The sequence below is a fragment of the Daphnia magna genome, linkage group LG1, assembly GCF_020631705.1.
Source record: "Daphnia magna isolate NIES linkage group LG1, ASM2063170v1.1, whole genome shotgun sequence".
NCBI classification, from domain to species: Eukaryota; Metazoa; Arthropoda; class Branchiopoda; order Diplostraca; family Daphniidae; genus Daphnia; species Daphnia magna.
The window spans coordinates 12,440,144-12,454,003 of record NC_059182.1 but is presented as its reverse complement, the minus strand read 5'-3'; the positions used below and the strand labels follow the sequence as shown (position 1 = coordinate 12,454,003).

General features: G+C 40.4%; 2 protein-coding genes and 1 long non-coding RNA gene across 3 annotated transcripts; 2 read left to right on the top strand and 1 right to left on the bottom strand.

Annotated features, from left to right (window-relative positions):
• Positions 1-3,394: 3,394 nt before the first annotated feature.
• LOC116934486 (N-acetylgalactosaminyltransferase 7) lies at positions 3,395-6,691 on the top strand. Its single transcript, XM_032942005.2, is given in 13 exon segments — positions 3,395-3,625; positions 3,740-3,886; positions 3,954-4,186; positions 4,245-4,411; positions 4,476-4,683; positions 4,750-4,926; positions 5,013-5,130; positions 5,199-5,324; positions 5,395-5,616; positions 5,795-5,893; positions 5,960-6,085; positions 6,164-6,199; positions 6,201-6,691. Coding segments are annotated over 12 exon segments (1,749 nt in total). The 5' UTR covers positions 3,395-3,625; positions 3,740-3,751; the 3' UTR covers positions 6,303-6,691.
• Positions 6,578-9,370, bottom strand: LOC116934507. Its single transcript, XR_004400752.2, has 3 exons — positions 9,232-9,370; positions 8,272-9,143; positions 6,578-8,181 (listed from the first exon to the last, which is right to left on the bottom strand). It is a non-coding gene; the product is annotated as an uncharacterized LOC116934507 (long non-coding RNA).
• LOC116934495 (homeobox protein Nkx-2.4) lies at positions 8,647-12,033 on the top strand. The gene is made up of 5 exons (XM_045170231.1): positions 8,647-9,144; positions 9,233-9,448; positions 9,885-9,980; positions 10,082-10,171; positions 10,892-12,033. The coding sequence occupies exons 1-5, from the start codon at positions 8,647-8,649 to the stop codon at positions 11,468-11,470; spliced, it is 1,479 nt and encodes a 492-aa protein (XP_045026166.1). The 3' UTR covers positions 11,471-12,033.
• The last annotated feature ends 1,827 nt before the right edge of the window (positions 12,034-13,860 follow it).

Sequence of the window (13,860 nt, the reverse complement as noted above, 5' to 3'; positions counted from 1 at the left end):
TCATATTTTGCCAAATTTCAAATTTTGCTTAAAATACATGATTCCGATTCAGAATTCACTGAAAATAACGAATATCGGGATTAATTTTCTAGCGGTCTTATAGTTTTTGATTTTAACATTAAAAACCACAAATTAAGTTGGTGCGCTAACGTACTGAATTCGATAATTTTTTTAACGGCTGGTTTAACGAAAAAACCAATGACTAAATCGAAATCAGCGTTCAATTTCGATTATGCCGTGTGATTTTTGGAGAATTTTAAGAGATGTCGTTTTTTGCCGATTTTGACAAAAGTGGGAAGGCTTCCCACTTTTTCATATTTTGCCAAATTTCAAATTTTGCTTAAAATACATGATTCCGATTCAGAATTCACTGAAAATAACGAAAATCGGGATTAATTTTCTATCGGTTTTATAGTTTTTGATTTTAACGTTAAAACCCATAAATTAAGTTGGTGCGCTAACAGCACTGTTTTCGATAATTGTTTTAACGGATGGTTTAACGAAAAAAAACAATGACTAAATCGAAATCAGCGTTCAATTTCGATTATGCCGTGTGATTTTTGAAGAATTTTAAGAGATGTCGTTTTTTGCCGATTTTGACAAAAGTGGGAAGGCTATACCCTTCCCACTTTTTTTTTTCCAAATTTCTAATTTTCTTAAAATACATGATTCCGATTCAGAATTCAATGAAAATCACAAAATTGGGTTTGTTTTTCTATGGGTCTTATTGATTTTTATTTTAACGTTAAAACCCATAAATTAAGTTGGTGCGCTAACAGCACTGTTTTCGATAATTGTTTTAACGGATGGTTTAACGAAAAAACCAATGACTAAATCGAAATCAGCGTTCAATTTCGATTATGCCGTGTGATTTTTGGAGAATTTTAAGAGATGTCGTTTTTTGCCGATTTTGACAAAAGTGGGAAGGCTATACCCTTCCCACTTTTTCATTTTTTGCCAAATTTCTAATTTTTCTTAAAATACATGATTCCGATTCAGAATTCAATGAAAATCACGAAAATTGGGTTTGTTTTTCTATGGGTCTTATTGATTTTTATTTTAACGTTAAAAACCCTAAATTAAGTTGGTGCGCTAACAGCACTGTTTTCGATAATTGTTTTAACGGATGGTTTAACGAAAAAACCAATGACTAAATCGAAATCAGCGTTCAATTTCGATTATGCCGTGTATTTTGGAGAATTTTAAGAGATGTCGTTTTTTGCCGATTTTGACAAAAGTGGTAATCCGATTTTGACAAAAGTGGGAAGGCTATTCCCTTCCCACTTTTTCATTTTTTGCCAAATTTCAAATTTTGCTTAAAATACATGATTACGATTCAGAATTCAATAAAAATCACGAAAATCGGGTTTATTTTTCTATCGGTGTTATAGTTTTTGATTTTAACATTAAAAACCATAAATGAAGTTGGTGCGCTAATAGTACTGAATTCGATAATTTTTTTAACGGCTGGTTTAACGAAAACAACAATGACTAAATCGAAATCAGCGTTCAATTTCGATTATGCCGTGTGATATTTTTGGAGAATTTTAAGAGATGTCGTTTTTTGCCGATTTTGACATAAGTGGTAATCCCTAGTTTATCCATTATCCCCATATCCACATTTGAATAGACCAAGATCGGAGTGAAACTAATCCACCGGTATTTTTTTTTTTTTTTTTTTTTTTTTTTTTTTTTTTTTTTTTTTTTTTTTTATTTTTTTTTTTTTTTTTTTTTTTTTTAATTTTTTTTCCAAAGAATCGTGCAAATTTTTTTCCCAAAAATGTATTTTTACTTTTAAAGGACTTTTTTTTCCCTTCCCCAACCCCCCCCCCCGTATTACAACTGTAGAACAAGAAGCAGACGTTTCTAAGTAAATTTTTTTTCCTTATGAATAAACCTTTAGCATAATCAGATAACTAAAAAACAATTGTGTCAAATAACTCATTACTGACACACAAACTACACTACTCATGACATAAAAAACGAAAACAGTTACACACAGTCACTAGCAATCAATCACTTTACGTCTGCTACGGACATTGAAACAAACCTTCAAAAAATTCCAAAAAAAAAAACTTTTTAAAAAAAATTTTGTGTATTATATCAGCACAGAGGTATAGTACACGATTCCAAAAGATTTTTAATAAATTTTTATTAAATTTTTAAAAATATTTTTTTTTTTTTTCCCCCTTTAGGCCCGGGAGGAAAAATACCCCAGGTCGGAATTCAGCCTTGGCAACTCAGCATCCGATCTTGGTCTATCACCCATGTTTACATATTTTCTTGACACTAGAAACGTAACAAATACTAAACAGCATCCCTAGCCTTTTACTTGAATTAATTTTTATGGATAAACTAGGGATGATTAATTATTTATAAAGACTGGAGAAGACGCAGAATGTCTTAAAGTGTAGTATTCTAGAACATTTCCTGAATTGGAAAAGTATTACTAGGGTAAATAAATCAAAAATCCCCTTTTTTCCTATCTCCCCCTGCAATCGAAACCCCCCTGGATTTTTTTAAATTTTGCAACGCAGCATCCGAAACTGGTCTATTAGGTTTTTAATTCTACTTTATTTTTACGTATTTTTTTATAAACGTAAAAAAGGTGTTTACGTAGTTAGTGCGCTAGCGATTTGGATAAGGTTACAACAACAAACAACAAAATGTATAAAACCTTAAAGAACCGTCCCAAACCGTTAAAAATCAGTGTTCCAGGCGCGAGCTCCATCATCGACACCGTCTTGTCATCGGTGGACGACTGGACGGTGATGGATATATCAGTTATCTAGACAGATTCCCTATCGGGAAATTTTTTCGTAAGAGTAGGTCCTCTTGTTTTATGAATTGGATCCGGTGGGTAACGGTTCTTTTGTGTTTGGGTCTACTGCCTAGCAAGTTTTTACGTGGGTAATGCAATATCAAAACTGGTTCGCTTACCCGTTTTTTTTTGGGTCTCCTTTCAGCCATTTTTCTAGAGGGCTGTGGGTAGACCCGGCTTTCCTAGACAAACTGGCACAACCTTCTCATATTTGAAAATGTCTACCCGGATCGCCCATATTTCTATTTTCCCATATATTTCTATTTTCCCATATATTTCTATTATTCGCTAAACCTGGCGAACCGGGGCCGAGCCCTAAAAATTACATCATAACGTTTCTGACGGTCCTGTCAAGAGTCTAATAATAATCTATGGAGCAGTTAAAAAGTAAAAACATTGCGCAAACGAAGGGCCAAAATTTTTCCAGTTTTCGTGGTGTTTCACCCCTTCCCAGTATATTATTAGTGGTGATGTACGTACACCATTTTGAAAAACAGGATCCGCTAGAGCTACCATTTTCATCCATGGAAGTTTCTGTGTGCATGGCTAGGTGTCTCTTTTAGCCACAGACAGTTTTGAGTTTGACAGCGCCTGGTCAGGTACCCACCTTTTGGCATACGTGAATGCATTGTTTATAAGGCACAGATGCAGCACCGGTTGTTAGGAACATTGTCCCTTTTTACTTCGAAATAAAACCTTGTGACGTGGAGAAAGGAGACGCACGATTTATTCTTCGCTTAAGTAGCTTGTTGCTATTTATTTCCAGATACACGATTGCATCCTTTAATTCTTTTAAACAAAAAGGTTTTTGATTGGTTTTGGTCAATATTTTTTTGTAAAGCAGTAGCGTGCTGTGCACGTTTAAACTGCGCTTGAGTACTCTTGGTGTTTTAATAATGAAAAATTGTCCCCATGCAGGTGTCATAAATAATGAACATAATCCAACTAAGACGCTCCAGGTTACTGAGACTTCTAACCGTTTTGTTATTGGTAGCATGTGTGCTGTTTTTTGCTAATCGAAATCCAGTTGCAAATGCAGAGAACTCTCAAAATGATCACCTGAAAGTAAGTTATGACAGAATTAAGAGCAAAATACAAACATTTTTATTAAGCCATCCTCTTTGTGATAAAGGCACCATCCCATCAGGTGAAGAAGCTATCTGTCTTCACACCTGACAAATTGGGAAACTTTGAGCCCCCAGCAGAAGAACCAAAATCAGGCCCAGGTGAAGGAGGAAAACCTCATGTACTGCTTCCCGATCAAAGAAATGAGGCCAGTCAATCAATTTCTGAGTTTGGCATGAACATGGTGGTCTCTGATGAAATCAGCCTTTCTAGAACAATTAGTGATACAAGAACTCCTGAGTACATTTTTCTTAAGGAGTTTCTTCTAAATAGTGCATAATATAAAATTCCTTCCTAGATGCAAACATTGGAGTTATCCAGAGGACTTACCAAAGGCCAGTGTGGTCATTGTTTTCCACAATGAGGGATGGTCTACTCTTCTACGAACTGTTCAGTCTGTTATTGATCGTTCTCCGCCTCAGTTTTTAGAGGAAGTTCTGTTGGTTGATGACTTCAGCGAGAAAAGTATTTCAAGAGAAAAGAGTAACAAAGGTTATAGGTTTTCTTTTATTACCATCGTATCTTTTAGCTCATTTGAAACGGAAACTGGAGGATTTCATAGAGAGATATAATGGAAAAGTCCGTCTAATACGTAATAAGGAACGTGAAGGATTGATTCGAACACGGACCCGAGGAGCTGAAGAAGCTAGAGGAGAAGTTGTTCTCTTTCTTGATGCGCACTGTGAAGTAGGGCTTAATTGGCTTCCCCCTCTACTCTACCCTATATATTTGGACAGGTATTAGTGCACAAATATGGTCTCATATAAATAACTACAAAATTTTCTTTAATATATAAACAACAGAACTACTATGACTGTACCGCTTATTGACGGAATCGACCATGAAAACTTTGAGTATAGGCCCGTCTATCAAGGCGAAACAAATTTTCGTGGTATTTTTGAATGGGGCATGTTGTACAAGGAAAATGAAGTACCAGAAAGGGAGGCACAAACAAGAACTTACAACAGTGAACCATACAAGTAACGTACAGCTTACTGAAAACGTTATGCAATGCCTCTCCAGTTGTTATAAACTTTAATTTTTTTAAAAATCTTTTATGAAAAAGAGCTCCAACTCACGCAGGAGGCCTTTTTGCCATTGACCGATCATATTTCCTTGAGATTGGAGCTTACGATCCTGGTCTCCTAGTGTGGGGAGGAGAAAATTTTGAGCTCTCCTTTAAGGTAAAAACTGTTTAATCAAAAAAAGAAAATAGTTGAATTTAACTTTAATGAAATTTTGTTCTTGCTAGATTTGGCAGTGTGGAGGTAAAATCCTCTGGGTTCCTTGTTCGCGTGTCGGACATGTTTATAGAGGTTTTATGCCTTATACTTTCGGAAAGCTAGCTGCGAACAAAAAGGGCTCCCTCATTACCATCGTAATTTTTACGTCATATTTTGGCTCCAAAATGACTCTGTGGTCTATAACCGAAATGTTTTTCTCTATAGAACTATAAGCGTGTGATAGAGGTGTGGTTTGACGAAAAGTATAAGGAGTTCTTTTACACGCGAGAGCCGACGGCCCGTTTCCTTGATATGGGAAATATCACACAACAGCTGGAAATGAAGAAAAGACTCAATTGTAAAAGTTTTGCATGGTTTATGAAAGAGGTGGCGTATGACGTGCTGGATAAGTACCCTGAACTTCCAGCTAATTCACATTGGGGGGAGGTAGGTCGAGTACTTTCTCTATTTTTTTTTATTTAATCGCTAGATGGCGTTTACACCAGTAATTTAGGGGAAAACGAAAGATCGATTTTGCGATAACGCCTCTACAAACTTTAAGGCTCGCTAACTCGTATTCAACAGTTGATGCCTATAAAGAACCATTTACTTTGTGTGTGTTTAGCTTCGTAATACAGCGGCTCATCAATGTTTGGATACCATGGGTCACCAGCCTCCAAGTCTGATGGGAATTTCACATTGTCATGGCTTTGGCAATAATCAGGTATTGATTGAAGATTAGAAATTGATAGTCCGGTATTTTTAAAATAATGTTTTCCTTATGACGTAGCTATTCCGCTTGAATAAAGCAGGGCAATTGGGTGTAGGTGAGCGCTGTGTCAACGCTGACAGCCAGGGTGTCAAACTAGTTGTTTGTCGTCTTGGAAGTGTTGATGGGCCCTGGGAATATGACGAAGTAAGCGTTCCGATCGATTTGTCTAATTCGTTAGAAGAAAGGCAATGTTCTTTTATTTAAATGAAATGTCTTTTTTAGGATTCGAAAACGTTGCTGCACAAAGGTGTTAAAACGATGTTTGGCCGTCCATCCCCAGAACAACCACCTAACGCTACTTCCGTGTGACGCTGCCAACAACTACCATCGATGGGAATTTCGTGAGATTGAGCCGAAGTAGTTGCGCTGTTAAGTGTTTTTTTCTTGTAACAAATTTTGCTGCCTTTGCCATTCTTCTTCGTGTATGGCGTGTTGAAAATGCAATGTTTCTATATCACACAATCTAATTTTTGTCTCACCCTCTTCAAAGTGTGCTGGTTTCTTTTTCACACCAAAGTTGTTGCAACCTACTTGTACTGTGATGCGCATCTGACGACTGACCATATTATCTCCCTCCATTCCGGGTGCAATCTAAACAGCGAGCGTTCCATTGTTTCTCTGTCTATCATTTGTGAATTCTGAGCCTTGTTAATGGAGTTGTTCTTCTTTTTGTGTTTGTCATTCCTGGTTGTGGGGTATATCTTGGGTGTCTCGGATTTGAATAAAAATTCACTAGTTTGGCTTCAGAAAGGTTTGTCGTGTGCCTTAATTTTTTACCAGTCGGTTGTAAATCGGTTTACACTACTGTTTTGGTCTAGTTGTGTTAATTTCAATAATTTTTCGACTTTATTGGGATCACTGGGACAGTCATTTAAGAACGACTAAGCTAAAAAAGGAAGCTTTTCTAGCAACCGTAGTTGGAAGACTTCGTCCCTAGCTGTCTCGTTCGATGTTGTTCGCCCGTTCTTTAGAAGCAATTAGCTCCGTTTGTGTTTTCTACTCGACCGGTCACTGGAGTTTCTTGCGAGTCAACATCATCAAGTCTCTCTCATTCTCTCTCACTATCCTTGTTTGTTTCGCGTCGGCAGAAGGCCGGAGTTCAATGCCAGCTTGCTAATTAAAAACCAGCCCTGCGATCTTCTTAACCTCTCATTTGGGTGCTACTGATTTCTTTACTGGACACAGCGCCTAGAAGGAAGATGGATTCTTGGGCACCCAGTCGCACGCTAGCCGTCCTCGAAAGAGATTCGCTGATTCAAAAACAGTAGCCTAATGTCAGGCTGTACGCGTAAAAGTGAATATGTTCGTGGCACGGTAGTTCTCCTAGCGAAGTTCTTGCATTGCGATTGATTCTTCCGGATGCAGTAAATAAAAAAAGAATTCCGCCGGTAGAACTGTTGGTGCAAAAAGAAGGCGACATTATGCAATTTTTTGGTGAGTTGTCAGGTTTTCGAGTGCAATTCTGACCAGAGAATGAATGCGATGTCGATGGAAAGTATTGACATCCTTCAAAAATACTGACTTCGTGATATTGGGGATATGTGAAAAAAGAGAGAAAAAAAACACATCGAAGTTGCTGTTACACGAAAACTTGCGTGAGTCGACGCTAGAGCCAAAAACGCAAATTATACATGGTGGGTAAAAGAGAAGAGAAAAGAGACAGCGCGGAAGCAAAGGGGCGCGATTGGCGGCCTCACCGGAATCTAGCTCCTCCCCTTCAACAGAGCGGATAACCAATGGATGCATCGTGGAGGGGGGATCGGGGCCAGTTGCGCGTGAATTGGTTGGACGTGGAGAGGGCCCAATGGAGTGGCTGTTGAAGTATACGCCCTTGGTCGTCGCCGGGGTCTTGGGCTTGGTATAGGGTGAAGTGCCATGCTTCAAAGATTTGCCGAGGAGCTCTTGGAGAGGCATTTGAGGAAGTGGCTGCTGCTGGGTGAGTGCGACACAAGTGATTGAACTGACCTGTGATCCCATCATCCTCTTCAGGCTTGTTGATCAACATTAAGCAAGCAAAACTCTCTCTCTCTTTCATCGTTCTCCAGACTCTCACGCGCTCTCATCTCTACTTCTCGTCGTCTTCTCACCGTTTTTGACCACCTTCACCATCGGTTCTCTAGCGCCCTCAACTCTTCGAGCGATTTCTTCATCGGCCTCTCGTCACCGCTACCGTGTGTTGTTTTTCTCTCCCTTGGCCGGCCTAAGAGCTATAGCCCTTTTGACACTTTGCGTTCGAGTGTCTTTTCGTATTAAGTAAAAAGAAAAAAAAGAAAAGAAAAGTCAAGAAGTAAAGAGAGAAAGAAAAGAAAAAAACACAAAAAATCAAGAACCTCTTGGTAATCAGGTTCGCGTGTGTCGGTGAACGACCGTGTCGATTGATGAGGGATTGGCAGAAACATCCTTGGCCTTGCTCAAGAGATTCTCGACTTCATCAGCATCACTCATCTTCCATAATCGCCCTTGATTTCGGCCGAGAGAGCCACTCCGGTTAGCTAGCCACGCACTCCTTCTCGCCTCCAGCAGAGTGTTTTCATTTCTCAATCCATTCGCATCGTTATCTACGCCGCCGATTGAGCCACAATCTTTAACATTGTCGATAGTTTGGTGGCATTTCCGTAAACTCCATTACCGTCACAAGTGTGTTTAGCAGTAAACTCAACATTGCACCGCACTGGAGCAAATTTTGAAATCCCAACGCCAATGTCATGTCCGTGAGTCCCAAGTACCGAACAAATTTCTCAGTCACTGACATTTTGAGTCCACTGGATGAAACGGTAGCTCTGCCTCCTCGTCCATTAAAACCTTATTCCATCGGTGAAGATACGCCCAATTCGGACCTGCAACAGCTTCATCAACCCAACAGCACTGGAACAGAATCTTACCTGTTGTTAAATTCTATAACCAATTTAACGGACAGCACTAATAACAACAAATCAATGAGCGTGCCAGTTTCAACTCCATTTGGCGTGCATCAGTTAGGAATGCATTCTTCTCATCCACCACCGCCGCATTCGGGCGGTGGTCACATTCCGGCAACGACGTCGGCTTTTACGACAACGAGCGGATCGCAGTACACTAATGGAGCGTCGGAATTCTCCGCTTCGGCCTATGGAGTGTCAGGAGACGTCCGCGCTCCGACCGCGCCTTGGTACAGCACCAGCAGCGGAGATCCGCGATTCGCTACTGATTACACCCTTTCCACCTGGTAAGTTCCGACATTTTTCGGCCAAATAATGAAATCATTCACATCTTCAGTATTCAAATATTGGCTTGTTTGTGCAAACCTACACAGTGAGCCGTCTTATGAGTTCTACCGCACCATCCGTCAACATGAACATGGCCGGCATGAATATGTCCGGTATGAACATGACGGGCATGAACATGAATATGTCCATGTCGGGAATCGGGGCGGCTTGTGGAATGGCCAATGAGCCCAAGCAGTGCGGTGTGCAATTCCCGCTTCACGCACAAAGGCGCAAACGACGCGTACTTTTCACGCAAGCTCAGGTAAAGTCGTTTCCTATACATTTGCATCGCTTTGCCCTTACGCCTAAGGCCTAGCGTTCATTTCCCGAGTTTTTACCAACTAAGTGAGCATGAATGGCTGTATAAACTAAACGGTGAATGACTTGGAGACTTGGGCGATGCTGCTGAGTAATTATACGACAGCTGCTGTAGAATCAAGACCCTCCTGCATTTGTTGAACTGTCTTTGAAGATATCGAACGATGTCAGCAAAGCCAATATTGATCCGTGACTATAATAATTAATCATAAGAATAGGCCATCTCAGCTATGTGTATCTTTACTTAGTGACTGGCTCCCGTGTGTGACAGCGTGACTAATCATAATCGAGTCTAACGACATGAAAGAGTCTATGTGTGAAGTGTTTTCCAAAGAAACCACGTCCAATCCTAATGAGCGAATTCAAAAATTCAAAAATAGGTTTACGAGTTGGAAAGGCGTTTCAAACAGCAAAAATATTTATCAGCTCCTGAGCGAGAACATCTGGCCGGGCTCATTCATTTGACTCCTACTCAGGTACGCACATAATCCATTCTTCCAACATCAACATTTTTCTATCAACCAGTGACCTGGCGAGATTTAAACATTTCATTCTTCCCTTCTAAACAATCATACAGGTGAAAATCTGGTTTCAAAATCATCGCTATAAGTGCAAGAGGCAGGCTAAAGAGAAGGCCATGGCTGATATCGGATCTCAACATCAACAGGTAAATCAACATTTCATTTCTATAGAACCTAAAGGCCTATAGGGGGTAATCGCAGATAATCCAATCATTACGATCTCATCTATTTTTGAATCACACACGCCGCAAAGCAAACGATTTCCCACGAAAAAACCCCAATATTTTGAATTGTAATAGTTTTTCTTGAAAAGTTTAACTAAAGGAGGGGGAGTGACGAAAAAAAGTCCATTGAAAAACACACCGGACATGTAAAATCTCTTGTTTAGTCCTCCCCCATCTGATTCTCCCCCAACGTGATGTGCACGTATCTGCTGTGTATGTATACGCTCGTATAGGCCTGGCATGGAGGGAACGCTGTTAGGGGATTCCGCTTGACCGAATGCAAATGGAATCGTCCCGTCGGTTCTTGGGAAACGAGTAGATTTTCTCATAATGCTCGGTGATACGATATGGGGGAATCCCTAGCAGCATATTAGCGTTTGATAATAGATATATTGTCGTTGACTGTCGATGCAATAGATATGAAACACTAGGCTATTCATCAATGCGCTCAATTCGTGAAAGGGTTCAATCGCTATGTCAAAGCTTTAAGTAGTTTAAACGCTATAGTTAATCCACGAAAGCAGTCAACCGAATCTTTTCCATTTCAAATGGAACTATAGTTTGTTTTATTCAGTTTTAATTAGCGTGAAACATTTTTTCGGAGAGCGGTGCCTAATTTTCCATCATTAACGAACAATCCAGAATTCTCCGAAGAGAGTATCAGTGCCGTCCTTGGTCAATAAAGACTGCAAGGCTGAAAATGGATCGGCTTTGGTCAGCAGCAGTAACAACGGTGGTGGACCGATCGGAGCTTCATCGGCCGGCGGTGGAGACAATTCTTGCAGTACGACACTCGGGACTCAACCGTCACCGTCGTCCGTTGGTTGTCGCGACGACGATTGCACACCGAGTCCAGGACCGACCTCTTCCACTCTTATGGGCGTCGCTCCACCAGGTCATCATTCTCATCACCCACATCACCACCATCATCACCTGGCCGCTCACCTGTCCCAGTCGCAAGTGGGCCTGCACCACGCCGCAGCAGCCGCCGCCGCTGCCGAACACCATCCAAGTACATCGGCCATGTATCTGACCAGCCAGGCTCTTGGCTCGCTCGGCTTTCATCGCCAAGCATTGATGGAGACTCAGTCATCCTCGCTGCATCCATATCATCCCCATCACCACCATCACCATCATCATCAGCACGCCCAGATGCAACAGGCTCAACAGCAACAAAACAGTTTGAGTGCTTACCTGCCGCTGCACAACGGACGCTGGTAATGGCATTTACGTTGACAAATATCTTTTAAAAATTCTCGTCTTTTCTTCAAACTATTCATTCCGATTTATTCGAGTGTTATTATAATTCGGTGTCTGCGAACGTCATTTGCTTTCATTTTTATTCGATTGTATTTCAGCCAGTCTCTGTCTCACTCTCGCATTCCCTGCTGTTTGATCCCGTTTTTTCCTGGTTCGATTTAGTGTGGCATTTTATTCGAATTTACTTTTCATTCAGTACATGTTGTAATATTTTTTTTAAACAAATATTTTGGAATCAGTGGTCCGAATTATCTTCTTTGCGTATCGTCATACTTGTTCACCTTCTTCTAACTCTATTTACATCTTTCAGTAGCCTACTCGTTGGTTTAATCTGTTTGCTGTTGTTTCAACTTATTCCCCTCCAGTTTGCCGTGCAAGATGGCTTTATTCAAGAAAAAAATCAATCTTCTCATCCGTTCATCTCTCGTGCATTCCCCACTTTTCCAATCCGTTGGCAAACACGTCGTCACTATGTTACACATAAATATGCTAACTTTGAAATACACACAACATTTTATTCGGCAGCTTAAGCCTATCTAGTCCAGTGCATCACTCCACCTCCCCCTATCTCTTTCAGACCTCCACCGAACTACTCTTAGTTTCACACGAATCATAAAAACGGAAATATGACAAAACATTGATCCCTTCCGCCGTCTACCGATGGGGGGCGTGATTGTCCAAACAGCGCATCGTCGTCGTCAATTCATCATCATCATTATAAGCGCTAACGTTGTGTAAATTAAGGCAGTGAGGGTAACAAAAAAAAACGAGAATAATATGGTGAAAGGGGTGCTGCTGTGATAGACACGTGCGTTGCTGATGCAGTGTGAATTTTTGCTTACGTGTAAAGGGCAAGAGGGAGGTAAAGATAGAACTTCAACTACATGCATCAGTCGACTGCATATTCCCCATCTTCGGCTCAGGCGTGACACTCGGATGTTTACCAGCAGCACTTATCCGGTGCGTTATATCGATATTATATAAAACTCTCGAACGGAGCTAAGGGCAAGGCTGAGAGGAAAAGAGAACAAGCAATATCCGGTTGCTTACCATACGTGCCTTCCATCCGGATTCCAGACAGGCTCGACATTTTCATTATGGCTCACTATGCGTTAGAAATGTTGAAATGACACCGTAAGCTCATTTCTTGTCTGTGAGGGATTCATCGAGCTTAGAAAAGATGACAAAAGTATTTGTAGATTATTAGAAGCGATAAAAGGTAGTTGATTGTTATTTAAAGATAAATAAAAATAAAAAAAGATGAAAGTTATTTGCTAATTTCCTGCATCTTTGATATATCCTTGGTTTTATGTAAAGCCCTAAATTGCTTCCATCAGTTTCGATTATTCATGTGAAGGACATTACATTGTAAAAGATTCGCATATTTTGAAATTATTTACAACTATAGGCCGTTCCGTATTTATCGAAAACTGTTCCTTTTTGTTTGCACGCTTGCTATAAGTTCCCAACATTCAAGAATATTGCTGCAACATAGAATACCAAATGCGTTGACAATACAAAAAACGAAATTTAAAAAATGGTTCAGCCGAATATAAAAGTCCGTTGGCATTTTTAGGTATTTCATGACAAGTTACAGAAGCACAAAGTTGACTTGAAAATCGCCAGATATGACTGGTTTGAGGACCATTCACAAGCAGACCCGACGCCGCATCCCGTAAGGATGGAGGGCGCGTTATTGGACTCTCAATAAAAAAAGGGGGGGGAGGGAATAAAAATTTTCCATATGAAAGGAATAAATACAGTGTCGATAGCGAGGGCCATCCAGGGCCATCCGAAACAAATCAAGTCAGTCGCGGTCAGCTTGAAGTGACACCCACCACTAAGCCCTGTACCCTTTTCCTTCGCATTGTCCTCTAATTTTTTATGTATCGAAGGGTTTGCTATAGAAAACACTACGGAACAAAACGGGGTTCAACCGCAAACGTATAAGAGTCGACAATTGACCCTCTCTTTTTGCTTGGCCGAGAGGGACGAACCCGTTGGTGTTGTAATCGACCTGCTGGCGACGTCCTGGTCATCAGTTACAGAACTTGGATCATGCCACAAAAAGATTCCTTGTATCATCGGCGTATCAATAAACATATACAAGCAGCACGCACAGTAGCTAAAGGCGTACTCCGTATATGGTGTGTAACCAGTTCCGTTCTGGACAAAGAGGCATGACATACGAAATTATTGTTATTATTCTTATTACGCAGCACAGCGGAGGAGGGCGATATAACTACAGTGAAGGGAGTGAAACGAGAAAAAAAAGGGAAGAAGTATAGCATTAAAAAAGAGAATAGCAAAAAGAAAAAAAAAACGACTCGATCTATCTCAAGTGTCTTCGA

What these genes read in the sequence shown, in the direction of transcription:
- LOC116934495 (XM_045170231.1), top strand. Translation starts at nt 8,647, where the DNA reads ATGTCCGTGAGTCCCAAGTACCGAACAAATTTCTCAGTCACTGACATT. An exon ending in TACTTTTCACGCAAGCTCAG is followed by an intron (nt 9,449 to 9,884) that starts GTAAAGTCGTTT and finishes ATTCAAAAATAG; the next exon opens with GTTTACGAGTTGGAAAGGCG. An exon ending in TTCATTTGACTCCTACTCAG is followed by an intron (nt 9,981 to 10,081) that starts GTACGCACATAA and finishes ACAATCATACAG; the next exon opens with GTGAAAATCTGGTTTCAAAA.